The 19425-nt window shown below is 39.1% G+C and overlaps 2 protein-coding genes across 10 annotated transcripts in view; one reads left to right on the forward strand and one right to left on the reverse strand.

The window, feature by feature from the left end:
- Positions 1-856, reverse strand: part of ZNF385B (zinc finger protein 385B) — a 423448-nt gene extending 422592 nt beyond the window's left edge. For 7 of the 9 annotated variants that reach the window (XR_012421291.1, XR_012421290.1, XM_045367331.2 and 4 more), the window contains exon 1: positions 393-856. The gene's annotated coding sequence lies outside the window, so the exon portion shown is untranslated. Of the gene's footprint in view, positions 1-8; positions 165-392 lie in introns of those variants that run through there. The other 2 variants (XM_074009549.1, XM_045367329.2) reach the window with 1 other exon arrangement.
- LOC107126922 (uncharacterized) overlaps positions 1-15675 on the forward strand; it is a 28697-nt gene extending 13022 nt beyond the window's left edge. The window contains exons 3-4 of the mRNA XM_065526444.1: positions 106-2260; positions 15004-15675. Coding sequence (XP_065382516.1) covers positions 106-884 — 779 coding nt within the window. The 3' untranslated portion in view covers positions 885-2260; positions 15004-15675. The remainder of the gene's footprint in view (positions 1-105; positions 2261-15003) is intronic.
- The last annotated feature ends 3750 nt before the right edge of the window (positions 15676-19425 follow it).

The raw sequence follows: 19425 nt of genomic DNA on the forward strand, positions 1-19425 counted from the left end.
AGACAAACCCCAAACTTCCAGCCCAGGTGACGAGGCGCTGCGGCTAACCACAGCGGGGCACTCTCCTCGTCCTCTCTCCTCTCCATCCGTCCTTGGAAATTGGAGCCTACCCTGGGGAACTGAGGAGTCTGCTCCTGTGGCTTCCACGACCTAATCCTAACTCCAGGGACTCGCAGGAGTTAGGATTAGGTCGTGGAAGCCAGAGGCGCCTGGGCGCCCTCCTCTACAAGTGGGACCGCAAGTGCAAACTCTACTGGGAGGGGGGGCTCCCGGCCATTCCCTGGGGCGGCGCGCCCAGGTGCAGGCTCGCTAAGCGGAGGCGGGCGGGGGCCAGGCAAGCAGAGGGCGCCCATTCCGGGGGCGCCGGGCTGGGCTGGGCGCCCGCAGCTTACCTCGGCGCGCGGGCCGCGGGCGCGTGGGGCAGTGGCTCCTCCAGCCGGGAAGCTGTTGCTCACGCTCGGGTGGTTGCTGCGGTCCCGCCAGGGCTGCAGCGGGGCTTCGCGCAGACGTTCTCTCGCGATCTGCTGCAGCCCAGGAGGTGGCGGTGGCGGCCGTGGAGGTGGCGCCGGCGACAGCTCGGCCCGGCACGGCCCCTGAACTGTCCAACTCTTGCCCGCGCGGGGCTTCAGCGCCCGGCCGCTGCCCCCGCACTGAGCGCCTGCGCGCCGGGCCTCGCCCAGGTGAGGGGCGTGTGCCCGGAGCCCGCTGGGCGCGCCCGGCCCGGCCCCGCCGCGCGCCCGCCCCCCTGGCCTGGCCGAGGACCCCGGGGTTTGGACTTGCCAACGCCACTCTCGCGCGCCGAAGCTGTGACGGTTTACCAAGCAGAGACTTGCGAGGCACACACAAGAGAGGGAATGAGGCGGGACCGTTCGGGGGCTCGTTGACACTGCAGAGCCTCCCGCAGCATCGCTGCCTTAAATCCCGCCTTTCCAGGCGTGCGCGCACAGCGAACCAGAGGAGGCTCCGTCCCGACCAGGGGTCTCCCGCGGTCCTCAGCCCGGGGGCTCGCGTCCCCGAAGAGATCTTTGGCAATGGTCGAAGTCCCAAAGCCGAGATGCCAAGCCCCGCGATGGGGCGGATGCGTCCAATATTAGTCAACCCAGAGTGAAACTCTCTTCTTGGAGATCGTCAGACCAACTATTTGTTTTTTCTCTTTGACCACCCCTGGGCTCGCAGACCACAGCTAGCAACCTCGGCATATTTGGCGGAGCTGGGAAGGCCCGGAGCGCAGAAGGCAACGCAGCCTCGCCGCGGATCTGAAAGTGTTGTGGGCGGGGGGCTCATTTTCCTCCGGATTTCTTTTCCGTGTTTAAGTTTTCAAAACTAAAACCTGTCATCGGTTACCCTGATGTAGAGGGCATCTTCTGAAAATTAGTGCAAACATGGCCAAGGTGCTTGGTTCTGAAAGGGAAAGCACTTAGAACACTTAAGAAAGGGAAAATAATTTTAAAAGAGCAGTTTTCTGAGATTACTTCTTTGGGGAGAAGTTCGAGAGTCCTAAATGACAAGACAGCTGTGTTATATAGCAGAGATTTTTTTTTTTAACCAGATGATCTGAAAATATTTTTCTTTGGTTCTTGTCTCAGATGATTGACACTCACTACGTAAATAATTAATCCTGCAGCTGTTAATGTATTGGCATAATCGTCTAGAATAAATATCTTAACGTTCAGCCAAAGCCAATGTTGTTCTCCCAGGGTGAGCTTGAGATGCGACAAACAACCACACCATCCTAGAGCTTTCTAAACGAGCAGGCTGTGTTTATAACCCACCTTGGAATGTAGGGTTATTGCAAGCACCAGCATATCTGAGGTACCAGCGTGAGAAAGGGCATAAATCTGACTTACAGTTTTTTCTATTTTTAGAATCCCAATATCTTCACATCCAGGGCGGCAGTCTCAATACTAAGGACAGACGCTTACTGGTGTGTTTATTCTTAAAACTGTAACTTATTTGAAGTTGCTACAGAAGGACAGCACCACAATTCAATCATTTTAACCCAAAAGAACATGAGCTATGATAATTGCTTAAATTATCTTTCCCAAAATTATGATCTTAAGGTCTCGTCTCATCAATGAAGGTTATGTTGAAAACAAGTCTTTCACGAGTCCCTGAAGGTCAGTAAGATGGAGCTCTGGCAGACTGGGACAAGCAGGAAATTCCAGAGGCAAAAATCTTCCATGAGAAAAACACCCAGCTGCCAGTGCCATGCACTTCAGAGTTGGGACAGCGTGATTGTCGAGGTTGCCTCTGAGCTCAGGTAAGTATTGGTATCTCCAGGAATCTAAGATGCAGAGAAAGGAGTGAGGGCCCCTTAAAGTCTCCAGTCAACACCTTGGATTGCACTTGGAGGCAAATGAGTAACCTCTGCGGAGTGGAACACCTGTGAGAAGTGTTCTCGGTGGCTTGCACAATTTAGCAGCATGTGCATTTTTTTATGTCCTGCAAACTGCAACTATATCCTTTCCTCCTCCCTGTCTATTTTTAATCACCTATAGCTAAGACTTACGGCAGAGAATAATTTGAGGGTTGCATTTCCGAACAGCTGAAAGAAGCATAAAATCCATGCAGACAACTCCCAATTTTTCACCTGTGACATAACTGACTAAGAATCCTGCCCTTTGTGTCCTTAGCCAAGGCAGGATTAAGGCCTCTGGAGCCCCAAGCACAAAACAATTGCAGTGCCTCCTTTGTAAATGCACTTCAATATGGAAACAACATTAAATTTTAAAACACGATATTTAAATACATAGAGAAAAAACAGCTTCTGTCTAGATTTTCTGATTGCAAATGTGTTTCTATCGTATAATTTGGCATTGAACATGCCTTAACAGTGTTATCTGACATAGGGGATTCTCTGGTCCTCAAAGCCTCCAAGCACCATTTTCCTGGAAACATTCTGGCTCACTCCTGGTAGTAATGGAGTAAACCAGCTCAGAGAACTATAGCCCTAAGTTCGGGGCATTAGGAGAGTGGTCAGGATAGCAGCAACACTGGAAGGTTAGTTCATCAGGGAAAGAGCCCAAATATCAAGGAGGAACATAACAGAAAGGGATTAATTTAAGGTTTTTCTCTACTTTTGTGTTTATGAAGTGTGTGTGGTACATTGGTCCCTAAATATTGAAGACCTTAGCTAGACAAACTCCTTTTAACTGCATTCACAAATTTAAACTTTCCCACTGAATAAAGAACTTGGTGATAACAAGGAACATCAACAAATGTGGAGACTTCATAGTTCCCTTAGTTTTACTATATGAGAAATGGAAATGAGTTCATACATAAGATGTATACTACTCAGGTGATGGGTGCACCAAAATCTCACAAATCACCACTAAAGAACTTACTCATGAAACCAAATACCACCTGTCTCCCAAAAACCTATAGAAATATTTTTTAAAAGATGTCATATTGTAAAACAAGGCCCTACAGACATTTTGGATCACTTTGCAGTCATCAATGAGACTCTGTTCTCCAGGCAGGGTGCCATATTTTGAGAACCATTCCTGCAATAGAAGAAAACCGGACTACATAGGAATAGAAAACCCGAAGTCTAGGGGTATAGCTCAGTGGTAGAGCATTGAACTGCAGAAAACCCATTTCTTAATAGGCTACTAAATTATATTTGTTTACAAAGGTGCATGAATATCTTGCAAATGTCAGAAAATTCTGTATTTTATTTCAACGTTCACATGTTGTGAGAAATTAATGGGATAGATGTTTCGTAACATTTGTTCTTAACAGTCCTAACTCAGGCTCAATTTTTTTAAAAAAAAATATTTCTTCAAAGACACTTACAGTAATTTTCTTAAGGAGGTCTGTCCACTCAAGATAAATAAAAATGAATTGTAACAAAAATTGAGGATTTACTGATCAGTTAATTTTCAGTATCATTTTCTTGTATGTTTGAAAAAATAATGGAATTGATAGATCTTTAAGGCTAATGAGATGATTTTAGGTAGAAGTTCCAAATTTAACCTAGACCTATATCTCTAAAAATGTATGAAAAGTATAGTTTATTTTAACTGTAAATCTGAAAGTTGTTCCTAAGTTGTCAATTTGTGTTTTATATTTGTCTCATTTTTAAATCTATTTAAAATCTAACTGTAGCATATGTATTTGGAAGGTGAAAAGATATAAAACTCCTTACCTCTCAAGCCTACTTGAGAAACTATGCTATTCTTTTTTTCTCTGTCTTGGGGGATTCTTTTTATGTGAATCTTTAGTATTCTTTGAAAAAGAATTGTCCTCTTGGCCTATAATTATTTTTTAACTAGAAATTGGGTTCCCTTTCATCTTCCTTTTTTATTTGAATACTCTTAGCAGAGAAGGGCCATGTTTTTAAATTCCTTGCTCACTAATGTGTCTTCCTTTTTTACATTTAACACATTATGATTTATCTTGATATTTAATTATTTAAATATTTTTCCCAAGTGTGACTTAGCTGTTTGTTTTCACCCTTTCCTCCTATAAATTTACTTTCTTGAGATCGAGTGGAATTGGTGCTTTGCTGTGACATCGTGCCCCCTCTTTGGGGCAGTAATATCTTTTTTGTCCAGAGGTGATCAATATAGTAAAAGTATTCCTTCTAGACTCTAACCATGGCTTTGCAGTAATAACAGTGCTTCTTGTTATACATCTGTCCCTTTGAAACCTAATCCAGTCTTCCAAGAGGAAGACTGCACTGATTTTACAATACCCCAAATCCTTTCCTGATCAGATTGCAAGGTGATTACCGTGGTTAACACACGTTCCCCAGTTTGGTCCTTTGCTCTGAGATAAATATAAAATAATTAATCTTCCTTTAACTGCATTTGCAATTTTGATTTTTCTCCCACCTTTTATAAATCTGAACATAGTAACACTCCTTTCAAAAATGCTCCATTATTTCCTAGGATCAGTTTTTCAATTCCTTCCCCTGGGCAGGTAACTCATAACTGCCTAGTAACTGTGGAAGCTCCCCGATGACTAATATTTTTTGATTTCAAATTGTATTTTTAAATAGTTTTCCATTTTAACCAATACCATAATTTTAGATAAACTATGTTTATTTAATGTTTAACTTACTGTGTTGAATAACTTTCAAAAAGCTTTAGTGTCTAAATAGGCAACACTTAGCCCTTATTAAAGAATGCTGTGTCCAGACACTGTACATGTGCATTGTCTCATTTTATTGTTATGAGAAGCCTATGAAGGAGAAATTGTTAATACTACTTTACAAATGGGGAAAGTGAGAATCAGTAAGTTTTTGATATGCTCAAGATCACATATTGGCAGAGCTGCAATTCTAACCCAAGTTTATCTCAGCTGTAAAAAGCTCTTTGTATGCTACTTCTTGAGGTTAATCAAAAGTATTGATTAGACTCTAACTTCCGCTGAAAGTAGAAATCATATCCTACTGGTTCTTTTGTCTTTTATAATACCTAATATATAGTGCCTTACAAAGAGCAACTTAGCATCCATTTGCATAGTACATGGTTTTACGTTTTCTGTTTTTCACGTGTACAACTAGTGTCACCATAGCTTTTGAAGCCATTCTCAACTTAGTTTCTTTAAGGCAGGGTTACCTTAAAGAAGATGAGAAGACTGAGGAGAAAGACCCCTATTTATTGACAAATTATGAATGTGTTGTAGCTTTTGACCTCTCAACATTTTTTGATTATGGATGACCAGCTAGACCTCCCTAAACAACTCCTTAAAGATGGTAGCTATTTTCTATCTCATCTTCTCAATAAAATTATCAGGCCCTTCAAGCTAGGAACTATTTCTTATATTTTGTTTGCATTCATGCTCTACCTTCAGTAGGACTAGGACTACCAAACCAGCTGTAGATATTCAATGCAAGCTTAAATGCAGGTAGGAATTTTTCATTCTTCGGCACACACATGTAAACAACAGGACATTCCCTGCTACAACAAAAGAAGTGACTTTCAAGAAGCCAGGTCCAGGCAGTCATTCAATCATTTCAATAATTATTCTGTATTTAATATACAAGTCTTTCCACTAAGCACCAGGGATACAATAGTAAACAACATGGAGTTTATAATTTACAAGCCGTAGAAATAATAATGGTTTTACTATAGACCAAACAATGGTTGCTGCTTGTACTATTATCCAGTACTTACCTCCCTGTTGTCTTCCCTTTAGCATATTACATTTTCACTTGGCTTGTCAGGTCCCCGCTCCTTCCCTCATTTTCTAATTCAGCAATCCAGTTTCCCATCTCTCGTTTTTATTAAATCTGTTTGAAAATAGATTTTGCTCACATTTTCCAGTTTCTAACTACTGGCCAAAATTCATTTCCCTCTTTTTATAAGGGGCCCGCACTACTTGGCCAATTTAAGGAGCCATCAAAATCCTAGCAACAACAACAAAAAACCCAAAATGTTATTGAAGCTGACCTAATTGATAATATTTTATGGATGTCCTTTGTGGTCAGAGCCCTTTATCCAAGCACCTTTCAAGAGTTTTCAAGTCATTAGGATCAAGGCTAGAGTATAAGTGACAATCATTTAAACATCAAACATTACCTGAAGAACTCCATGCTAATATAGGCATATCCGCGGGGACTGGTAGAAATCATTGTAGCTCAGGTGGATTTTCTGAAAAAGGTTTCTTAAAGGAGATGGACCTAGCTGAATTATAATTCAGGGAGCAGGGGTGGCATGAGCAATAGGTTGGGGTTATGAAAAAATCTGAAGCCTGGAGGACAAAAGTGCTAGTTTCATCTTCTTGGACAGTGAACTTGGCCATTTGAATTAAATTTCCTGAGCCTCTATTTCCCTAATGTTCAGCTTTGGCACTATCATGACACTTTCTGAATTGACCTCAATGAGCCTCTTCACATTTGGGGCTGTCTTCACTTGCAGTATTTCACACTTAAGAATGAAGTTTTCTCATTTTAGATACAAACATCTAAACTTCCAAAACAGATCAACTAAATTGGTAGTTTACTACATTTTAAAAACATATTTGCTTAAAAAAATTTCTTCAGAGGGTCTGATTTGTCCCCCATGGGACAATTGGCAATGTTTGTGAAGACATTTTTTGGTTATTACAAGTCAGAGACCCTGTAAAGGGTAGAATGCTGCCAAATAATGTGAACACACAGGACAGCCTTCCACAGCAAATAAAAGTCCATTAATAGCCAAGGTTGAGAAATTAATTAAAAGGATAATTTTCTATAGACAAAAGAAAGGTATGTGCAATGTTCATGCCTGCTAAAAATAAACATTGATTTAAAATAGCATGAGATAGCATCACATTAGCAAACTTTAAAAAAGTTATTAAGATAACAATTCTGGCAGAATTGATATTCATTGGCTCAACTGCCAAGAGCAGTGTAGCATATTTATCAAACTCTTACAATGATTATTGCTGTTGACTCAGTTGGCAATTTCAGTCTAGAACTGTATGTTATGGAAATAATGTTAAATTGGGGAGGGGAATGGCTCACCAAAAATATTCGTCAAAGCTTTATTAATAATAGGAAAAACTGAAGACAATCAAAGGGGAATGGTTAAACACATCTCATTAAAGGAATGTTATGTAGCTATTCTCATACATGATGTTTGTTAGAAATTTGTAGTGAGATGAAAAATTATTAATGATACTGTATAAAGAAAAGGAGAAGGGCCGGGCGTGGTGGCTCACGCCTGTAATCCCAGAACTTTGGGAGGCCGAGGTGGGGCGGTCACAAGGTCAGGAGATCCAGGCCATCCTGGCTAACACAGTGAAACCCCATCTGTACTGAAAATACAAAAAATTAGCAGGCATGATGGCGGGCACCTGTAGGCCCAGCTACTCAGGAGGCTGAGGAGAGAGAATGGTGTGAACCTGGGAGGCGGAGGTTGCAGTGAGCCGAGATCATGCCACTGCACTCCAGCCTGGGCAACAAAGCAAGAGACTCCGTCTCAAAAAAAAAAAAAAAAATAGGAGAAGATAATTGGAATATAGCATGATCACAACAAAGCAAAATAAATCAATGCCTGAAAGATTGAAAGAAATGTGAAACACATTCATATAAATTGATTTATAAACATTTGATTGACAACATTTCAATCACATTGTGTAAGTCACATAATACATACATGGACACATCTCCACAATTATATTTTGTGGCATATACCATCCGATATTTCTTTTACATATGTTAAGTTTTCCTGATTTAAGCATCTCAGAAGACAGGAGTTTACATTTTATTTTCTTCATCATATTAAGGATGTAGTTATATGTTATACGAGACTATTAAACAATCCAGGATTCTCTCATGCATTGTTGATGGGACTGTAAATTGATACAGCCTCTCAGGAAGTTACCTCATTGATACGCATGTGCTTCAACACAGCAATCTCACATTATTCGAGAGACACAGTAAGAGAGCTAAGCAAAGCAGTATGTACAAAAATGTTTGTATCGTAGTTTGATAAGGAAACTTTGGAAGCAGAGTAAGTGCCCAAAAAGAAATAATAAAAATAAATTATCCTACTATGCATTAACTATACTTTTTGTAAGTAGAATATATTCACATATTAACTTTTACTATCAAAGTAATAATGGCTTTTCAAAAGCCATTGGCAGAGATGTGTAGTATACACTATCAGCTTTAGCAGACTTGTGATGCTCAAGCTAGTTTAAATATCTGCTGACACCCTAGGACTTTTGAAACCTAAATTTAATGTGTTCTTATCTATGTATTTATTTTATTTAATAAAAACTAACAAATATTAAAACACATTTGTACACAGAAGAAAGAGGCATATCCTAGCTAGATTAGTGGTAAAATGTCACTTAAGCTTATCCAAAAAATAATGGAATTAAATTTCATTTGTTTTAATTGTAACCGATTGTCATATACCCTGCCTAGATGAACTTCCCTATTTCTGGGAGCTTGTGTTTCTCAAGACAACCTGTGCCATCTCTGGACAATTTCAATTATGAATTTTTTTTCATAGTAATTCCAAATTTGCCATATTGATTTTCCTTACCTCTATTTCAAAAGTTTATTTCTTGTAAACAATTTTCAAGTTGCAAGCCAGGCTCCCTGCTTATCTCCTTCCATTGAAAGAAGAAAAAGTACACCATCAGGCTGTGTGAGGTGAAAATTTGGCGGAGCATCAGCATACCTTTCTTGCCCTGCATGCACTTAAAAATAACTAAATATCTAGCCACTACGCCCTCACACTCCGCTATTCTTAAGCTGTAGTTCACAATCAGTCTCCTCTTTTCATCACTCCTGATATCCTGATATCCCTACCCCAGGTACTTTTCAACTATCCATTTCTTATCTCGTATTAACTTCTTATGGAACATTCAAACACATCAGAAACCCCAACCCATCCTCCTATTCAGCAGGAAAAGCTTAACTCTTGCATTCCTGGAAGGTAGAACCCATCTGACTTGAGCATCGTCGTCTTTCTTCCTCACGACAAGAAACAACTCAGAATTTCTCTTTTTCTGTCCAAGTTAAGGCCTCCTCCATGTGGTCTTAATGCCAATTTCCCTTGTTGCATTCAGTACAGCCTTCCTCCATAGTATTCTTGATCCCACTTCCTCTTGCCTGGCTCCATCATTTGAGATAATGGCTGCATCTCTGCAAACCTTCTATCTTTCTTACATTATTCGCTCTGACCTCTTACAATTAATATATTCAACAGCCTCCTATTTTTAAAACGAGAAAAGTCTAAAAACAAAAACTTCCTTAAATTTTCTTTACCTAAAGCTGTTGTCTTCTTTTGTTCTTTCCTTTGTCATCAGCACTTATTTCACCAGTGTTTTAAGAGCTTGTGTGCACGTAATACTCTTCTATGTAGTTAGAGTGGAGCTAGACATAAAAATGTATGACATAATCTCTGATTTAAAAAGTTTAATCTATTTTTGGAAACAAGAAACTTCCTGGGGGAAAAAAAAAACTGCCTCCACTTGCTGTCTGCACTTTCTCACCTTCTCGTCAATCAGATCCATCACATTCTCAATCAAATTTCCACTTCCAACATCATCAGGGATATATTGATTCTTAAATCCGAGACGTCTTCTCAGTTCTCATCCTCTGGCCTTTCTTCCTTTAGAGATTGCCAATGATTGAAAAAGTGTTTTCATAGGTATGATCAAAATTGATACTCACAATAGCCCTGTAGAAGAGATATTCCACCACAACCCTAATTCCCCACCTTTATTTATCAGATGAGGCTCAGAGAGAGTCTCAATTTGTCCAAGGTCACCCAGCAAGTGCATAACAGAGCCTGGACTTGTTCCCATATTTTCAGACTCCAAAGCCACCATACTTCTTACTCTACCCCAGGTGCCTTCCATGGCTGACTAAATGAATGACTGGATGCATCTATATCAATCATGCATGCATACAGCATGCAGAATCTTTGAAAACATTTTTCTTTCTTTGATCTAATCTGACAGCACTTCATGCAGCCCTAGATATGGAATTACTATCTAGTAAATGTTGCTGTCGAAGTTGCCATACAAAGTACATGGCTGACCTTAGGTACCTGAGTGGGACTGATGCAACATCGATGTGCAGACAGAATAAATGCTGTCTTCAGGATTTCTGTCATGAACATACGTTACATGTAAACCAGCTTTATAATTAGGATCTTTTGGTGCCTGAGTAACTCAACAACTGTACTCTCAAAAGCAGATAAACCTCATTTTATTGTATTTCACTATTAGAGAGTAATGTTTCAGTGAAGTACTAATTTACAAATAATTACCTTTATTCAAATATTTTTGAGTAATCAAGTAAATTGGAGAATCTTAAATGCCCAGACTAAATTCACTGCTCAACTTATAAAACCTTTAATTGATGGATCAATTCCCATCATGTTATAGTCTAATCTTTTTGAAACTCTTATGACTCGTATCATCTAAATGTCTAAATCAGTGATGCTTCTTCCTTTCTTATAAAAATCATGAACTCAGGTTATCTGAAATTGCTGCCTTGTCTAATTTACTTGCAGGTAACTTTTTTTTAAAAAAAACAAAAACTGCCTACATCTGTTGTTTCAGGAAAATTGCTGTCTTAAAAAGGTAGCTCTCCACCTGCTTTTTCTAAAGAGGCATATGCACATCTGGGTTTTTATCTTCAAACAATCTCTTGCTTATAACCCTAATTAGTCCAGTCATTTACTTTCATTTGTTGCCAGCGTCTGAACATTTTACTGCCATTTGAAATGTTTTCTGAAACTTGCTGCTTATTGTCTTTCTCTAGTCTAATATGTAATCTTTCCTTAATTTGGCTTATTTACATAGCTTTCTTCCTACTTCACAATTTCTTCGTAAATGGATATTTTTAAATTTCTTCCATATGTCTGCATAACTTGTCTGAGATCTCTGTTAGGTATTTATTTGTGTGAACTACTGCCTTTTTCTTTCTTTATACTTCCTTGGATAAATCCACCTTCATTTTGTTCTACTTTTGAAGAGTTTATGATTAAACTCAGTAAAATCTTTATGTTTTCAATGTTAGTCTATAAAAGAAACTTTCACTTACTAGAAACCCAACACATGCACAACATTGTGCTAAGCTATAGGATAAAAAATCCAGGCAGAAGGAAGACCATGAAAACAGAATGTAACACAAGAGCTCTTATATTTAGGAAAAATTGAAATGTAACAGGGTAGACAGGATGTCTAAAAAATCAATTCAAAAGAATATGTAAAGCCAGGAATGGTGGCGAATGCTTGAAGTCCCAGCTACTGAGGAGGCTGGGGCCGGAGGATGGCTTGAGCCCAGGAGTTCGAGACCAGCCTATAGAAGAGCAAGAAGAAGGAGGAGGAGGAGGAGGAGGAGAGGGAAGAGGAGGAGGAGGAGAGGGAAGAGGAGGAGGAGGAGAGGGAAGAGGAGGAGGAGAGGGAAGAGGAGGAGGAGGAGAGGGAGGGGGAGGAGGGGGAGGAGGGGGAGGAGGGGGAGGAGGGGGAGGAGGAAGAGGAGAACATAGCAACCACATTTAAATTGATTCCCTATGAACTCTGAGGGAATAAGCAGTGATGAGTTGAATTCATGAAGGACAGTTCTTGGGAATGATAAGAGAAGTATATGGAATGTCAGTGGTCCAGCTGGTGGTGGCAGAAGTATTCTAGCTAAAGGAAATGGAACAGATGTAAAACTAAGCAACTTGTTCAGACAATATCCAATTTGTTGTTGGCTGGATAAGGGAATCAGAGTCAAAAATAAAACAGCAGGGTAAAGTAGGTGAGACTAGAAGACAAGACAGGTGTTTATCATTTCTACTTTGTGTGGTTTAATTCTGATTCTTGTCAGTTAGGTGTGCTGCAGACATTTTCACCAAGTTTCTGGCTTGTCTTTTTTTTTCTTTAACATGATCTGATCAGCATAAATTCTTAATTTTAGAGTAGTCAAATTTATTAATCTTCCCAAAATTAGTACTTTTGTATCATGTTTAAGAAATCCGGCCAGGCACAGTGGCTCACGCCTATAATCCCAGCACTTTGGGAGGTTGAGGAGGTCAGGAGATGCGGGCGGATCACAAGGTCAGGAGTTCAAGACCAGCCTTGAACTCCTGAGATATGGTGAAAACCCATCTCTACTAAAAATACAATGATTAGCCAGGTGTGGTGGCATGCACCTATAGTCCCAGCTACTCGGGAGGCTGAGGCAGGAGAATCACTTGAACCCTGGAGGCAGAGGTTGCAGTAAGCCAAGATTGTGCCACTGCACTCCAGCCTGGGCGACAGAGCAAGACTCCATCTCAGAAACAAAACAAAACAAAGTCTCTATACCTAAGGTTAGAAAGACATTTACCTGTATTCTTCTAAGGATTTTTTAAGTTTAGCTTTTGACATTTAAGTTCTTAATCCATCTGTAGTCAATGTTGATGATCCACACTTTTTCCTAGCTCAACTTATTCAATGATCTCTCCTTTCCCCAGTGATCTACAATATCCCCTCTGACATAAAGAAAAAGGTACACAAATTTACCTCAGGTCTTCTCTTCTGTTCCACTGGTCAATTTATAAAGTAGTGTCCCTGGCCATTGACACTTTTTTTTCTTTTTTTTGAGACGGAGTCTTGCTCTGTCACCCAGGCTGGAGTGCAGTGGCACGATCTTGGCTCACTGCAAGTCCTGCCTCAGCCTCCCGTGTAGCTGGGACTACAAGCGCCTGCCACCACACACGGCAATTATTATTATTTTTTTTTTAGTAGAGACAGGGTTTCACCTTATTAGCCAGGGTGGTCTCGATCTCCTGACCTCGTGATCTGCCCACCTCAGCCTCCCAAAGTGCTGGGATTACAGGCGTGAGCCACCGTGCCCGGCCAACCATTGACAGTTTTAAGTACCACCTTAATTATAATAGCTTTATAGTATGTTATAACGTTTGGTACAATATTAAATCTATAGATCAATTTGGATACAATAGGTAGTTAGGTAGACAGACGGATGAGTCTTGAATGGATGTATGATGATAGTATTCATAAACTCATGATTATAATTAATCTAATTCTATATACTTGAAGTCCGAACATTACAGTGGATAGGGAGTAAAGGGGATTTACTGAGTGCACCTTTGGTAAGGTAAGCATTTTTTTTTAAAGCCAGGTCATATTTTAGATTATATAATGACATTGAGGGAAACAAAGTAAACACAAGAAATCTGCAACAGCCAAATCAAAATTAGACACATCGACAATTCATTTGAATAAACCGCAATTCTGAGAAAAACCTATTACCTGTGTTGTAGTCCACATTACTTGAGAGCATGGACTACATATGCCCAGCTTCTAAAGCAATTTCTGGTGAACAGTAACCACTAAATATATTTGAGGCACAAATGAACAATGAAATGGTGGACAGAGTACGTATTTTTCATTTGAATATTTACTTCTGTTTTATAGACAAAAATTCTTGGCCAGGCGTGGTGGCTCATGCCTGTAATCCCAGCACTTTGGGAGGTCAAGGCAGGTAGATCAACTGAGGTCAGGAGTTCAAGACCAGCCTGGCCAGCATGGAGAAACCCCATCTCTACCAAAAATACAAAAATTAGCCAGCTGCGCTGGCGCACTCCTATAATCCCAGCTACTAGGGAGGCTGAGGCAGGAGAATTGCATGAACCTGGGAGCAGAGGTTGCAGTGAGCCAAAATTGCAGCACTGCCCTCCATCCTGGGTGACAGAGCGAGACCCCATCTCAAAAATTAATTAATTAATTAAATAAAATAAAAATAAAAATAAAAAAATTATTTAGTTAAGAAAAAAAAAAAGTCTGCATTTACAAGTCCTTGCAGCTAATCAAATTATACTTCTGCATTATCATGCAATCGCATTAACGGTCAATGGCATTTATCAACAGTCCAGTGGAAGAGACACATTGTGCTAGATCCTGGGAGGAGCTATGAAAGAAGATACATGAGTCAAGCAGGAATGGCCCCTGTTGTTCTAATTTTCACTCAAGCTGAGAATGCAAAATGAACAAAAGAGAAAATGTCACAACACTTAGAGTAATAATTGTAAACAAAGCCAGCACAAACGGCATGTATGGGTACTGAGAGAATGTGGGCAAGGCACCAGGTGCTCCTTTGGAAGTGAGAGGCAGTGGAGCTCCCGTGAGAGCTTTCTCATGCTGTTGAAGGAGTCATCGTGTCTTCTTCTTCTTTTTTTTTTTTTAAACTGTGGTCACAGCCCATTGTAGAGTCATGATTAACATTCATTTAAATAGATAATATCATATTATCTGTATGATTCTAATTCTATATTATCTGTATGATTCTATATATATATAAATATATAGTATGTGTATTTAATTTTACCTGTAATGTATAGACATCCCTATTACAGATTTAATGATTACTTATTGTTACAGAAATAGAAGATAATCTCACAGGTAGAAAATAGAGTGCCTGCATGGCATATACTAAAAATAAGAAATAAGTGCCAGTTTATTAAACTTTAATTTTGGTTACTTTTACGGTTTCATATTTGTAGTTATGTGCTGGGTTGTAATAGAAACTGTGTTTCTTACTGTCAACTGGTCCAACAGGTTTGAAAGCCACAGCAAATTGAGAAACTGAAGGGTCTGCATGGCCAGCTGAAGAGGAGGCCAGAACAAGAACCTCCCCTCCTTTCTGTCCTGTACACATACAATGATAACTCCTCAAGGCCAGGCAGTAGTCACCCTCTGATAGGCATATATTTTGTTGCCTTGTCTTTTCAGATTTGCAGTCAGATGACAATCTTTGTTTAAAACAACTTCCCCCATTTCTTATAGCCATTTGCAAAGCTGGGAATTTCTGCTTGTGGCTTCCCAAATATTTATAGCTCCTCCATCAGTTTAGAAATTGTTGTCCCATCTTTTTAAGTCTGAATTCTACCTACTCAAATTAAAGCAACCTTCTTCAGAAACCATGTGGGGATCCTGTTATCCTTGCCTTCTCTGTCATTTCATCTAGCAGAGCAATGTTATGATGAGCCCTGTAGGCACAAGTGTATCTCATCCTGTCATTTCTGAGATGTGTATGGTTTATTTTAACTATACTATGTAGAAGGAGCTTATATTCATTAAATGTAGTGCATAAGCAATTTTGCTATCCTCTAAGAGTAAATCTGTAATTATTCTGTAACAACTGTCTTGCATCATTTCTCTTCTAGATAAGCTTTGTTAGTTTACAAAATTGAGAAAACATTTGAACTAATAAAGTTTAAATTGTCAGCACTTTTCCTCCAGTGCTCATTTGTCAAAAGTTATTCAAACAACGAAAAATAAATCTTTGCAGAAACAGGAGAAATGGATTCTGTGTATGAAACCCAGTTGTGTTGGATTTTGTTTCAGTTCTTTTTTTTTTTTTTACTGTGAGCAAAAGAAGACAATTCAACCTATGTAAAGTCAGTTTTACAGCTCAATCCTGAATATTTCAAATAAGCACATAGTTAGCAGGTATCTGCCAAATGAGGCACAACCTTGAAGACAAAGAGTTGGAGCCCAGATCCAACAAAAAGCAGGAGGTCAATAGGTTAGAGGCCTAGTGCCTGATTGTTACCATTGTTGGATATCTCTAACTTCAATGAGAACTCTCTGTACTACCAGACTTCATGTGCTCCCATGTGAGCAGGAAATGGCTCCTGTAGGTGGCGAGCAGAACATGAAGCTCCAATTATGTCTATAATCTGTTACAGGGGAGAATGGCAGAAGCAAATAGTACATGGGATAGTGGCTCTTAAGGAAAGCTAATATACTTGAGTAACTAGAAGGTGCTTTGCAATTTTATTATTTATTTTCTGTAGAAAGAGAGGTAGAAAATAAGGAGAACTTGAAATAACATTAAATTTATTCTGGACAAACTAGCCAAATGCATTTTATTATACTGAAAGGTAAAGTTTTGAGGTGATTAAAAATTAGGCATCTTCCTAATCATATATTCTATTCACAAAGGATCAAGCCTTTTCTTTCCTTTTCTAAACGGAGCTCATGAACATTCATAACAGAAGGTATTTCATAATTCTTTTTTATTGTTTTCCATGCTCATGAGACATTTCATCATACTGAGTGGCCCATGAATATCCTCCAGATTGTCCTTGAGATAATCTCAACATACCAATATTCACAATAATACTAATATTCACAATAATATCTTCATTTTCATCTCTGCAATAATCTAACTTGGATGGCAACCTCCTCTCAAAGATGTGGTAGGTATATCATCAGAGCCTTTTATTCTGTTAAGATGCACCACTATCTCTCTGAATTTAGGAAATGTGGGTTGCCTAATAAGAAAACATGAATTATTCTCCACAAACTAAGTTGGTTTGGTAAATTCATTATTGGCACTAAATATATAAATGCTTACAGAAAAAAAGGCAATCTTCTCTATGAGTTATTTGTTGGTTTTACAGATAGTCTTCTTCTCTTGTTATATAGAGGTTATTGTGTAGTTAAGGATTAAAATTATATAACGTTATAAAAACTGCTTAATGTCCTTCATTTTTTATTAAACTTTCTTTGAAGGTTTCAAACTCCATGACAAGATTTTGGAGGAAACACAGAATATTCTAATTTTGAATTTACTGTACTAGGTATAAAAAATGTAATATTTGATAGGAAAGAATTCATCCAGTATCTCCTTTGTTCTTGGAGAGCACTTTGACATCTACATTCATAATTTAAAGGAGAAATGAGCAGTACCTACCACTGTAGTTCTATAAATAAATTGACAACTAACAGGGAGCATTGCTTCTTGTTAATTAAGAACCACTCAAGAAGGGGCTCTTGACTTTCTATAGAGTGTTGTAAATCTTCTCTTTACGGTACATGATTCTTGTGTTTAAAGAAAACACGCATCTGTGTTTATATCAGATGGTACGTTGTAGACATTTCCTATTATTATTCATTCTTCCGTCCATTGCTACAGATGTTATAAGTATCTTTTACACTTCTCCCCTCTCCCACAGGCTAAAAACAGAAGCTAGTATTAAACATAACAGTAAATGAAGAGGCAGAGAAAAGTTGAAGTGAAAACCAGGTGCAAAATAAGATTAATGTTGTCCTTCTACCACTTGCTTACCTCAACAAACAACAAATTTGCAGTGAGTACAAAGCTATTTTTTCATAGATAACTACAAAAGAGAAATCAATTCTTTCATCAATTAGAATTTATATAGTATCATATGCACAGAGGATTGCTGGCAGGCTCATTATCCTGGTTAAAAATGTCTGATCTCTTTTTCCAGTCCTTATTTAGTTCTAAGAGTTGTATTAACCTCATAATGAAAAAACATTTGAGTCATATTTTCTGATTCAGTATTTAACTTAACAGTGTTATATGGAACCAAGTAAGAGGGTACAGATTTCATTACCAAAGAATACACTGACAATATACTACTCAGAAAAAAAAGCTTTAACAGAAGGACCCGGTATTACTCTACCTATACAGTGGTTCCAATCAAGAGGTAGTGAGGCCATATCTGGTAACATTCCCCAGTTCCTACACCATCCTCTTTACTCTAGGGAAAGGCCAAGGATGTAGAGTATGCCCCTTTCTCAGCTTCACTGATTTACTGAACAATATTTATGCAGAGTCTATAATGTATAGAATTTCTCCTAAGGATTTTAGTACCTCAGGGATTTTATTTTCTGCACTACTTTCTTTTCATAACTTCAAGATCATGAAGAACTTTGAAAAAATAATTATCTTACCAAAAGATTGTGAATTGCAGACTTGAGAATAGATCTTGGATTATTCTTCATAAAATCCTTTATAATAAGGAGAAAATAGACTCAAGTTTACCTCTCATTGTAGGCCTAGACCTGGAGTACCAAATATATATATGTTTTTGTTTGTTTGTTTGTTTGTTTGTTTTGATTTTTTTGAGATGGAGTCTCCCTCTGTCACCCAGGCTGGAGTGCAGTGGCAGGATCTTGGCTCACTGCAAGCTCCACCTCCGGGGTTCACGCCATTCTCCTGCCTCAGCCTCCCGAGTAGCTGGGACTGCAGGCGCCCGCCACCTCGCCCGGCTAATTTTGTTTTTGTATTTTTAGTAGAGACGGGGTTTCACCGTGTTAGCCAGGGTGGTCTCCATCTCCTGACCTCATGATCCACCCGCCTTGGCCTCCCAAAGTGCTGAGATTACAGGCGTGAGCCACCAAGCCCAACCACCAAGTATTTTTTAAGGATTCCTGAGGAAAATAGAAGCAAAGTACAGTTTTCTTAAACCAAACTTATATCTAATTGGCCAGTGAAAAGATAATGGTTGACTTTAAAATGGCTTCACATAACTAACAGTTTCTAAGGTTTACTCTAAGAGAAGAAAAGAGAAATGACACCACATAAGATCACAGAATAAAAGACTTGTGTCACTGGGGTTCTGTTCTTGGAAATTAATAGGTTCCAAAATCAAGCAAGATGATTAATACCAGCTTTCATTTGATCTATAAGCCACAGTGATGGGCACAGCATGACCCTGACTTTGTCTGGCATTGTGATTTAATGAAAAGAGAAAGCTTAGAAAAAAACAATGAAGGAAAAGAAACACAAACCCTTCTGTATTGGACCAGAAACTTCTTGATTGATGTGCAAAGCTTTTGATTTCTAAATCTTGATCAGCTTTGGTTATGTGGATATTTTCTTTCCAAGATAGCAGGATGCAAGGTGTTAGGTTTTTTAAACACAAGGGATAATTTTATAGAAAGAAAGTGATAGATAGCTTCATATTTTCTAAAGGAAATGCCATTTGCAAAGATATAAATAATAATGCTGGGGAGATTGGGGGAAAGTAGATGTGCTAATTGTGGGTATACTTTTATGATAAAATCACTATGAAATTTTGGTTAAAAAATATCAGTTTTGCAAGACTGTTTGTAAGGCTGGGTTAGATGATGGCTAAGGCTACAGAATACACTAGTTTGAGTGAATGTACCAACCATAATGTATCAGGGCTCAAGGTCTGATGGAGATGAGACTGAAAAATC

This window comes from Macaca fascicularis, chromosome 12 (assembly GCF_037993035.2).
Source record: "Macaca fascicularis isolate 582-1 chromosome 12, T2T-MFA8v1.1".
NCBI lineage: Eukaryota > Metazoa > Chordata > Mammalia > Primates > Cercopithecidae > Macaca > Macaca fascicularis.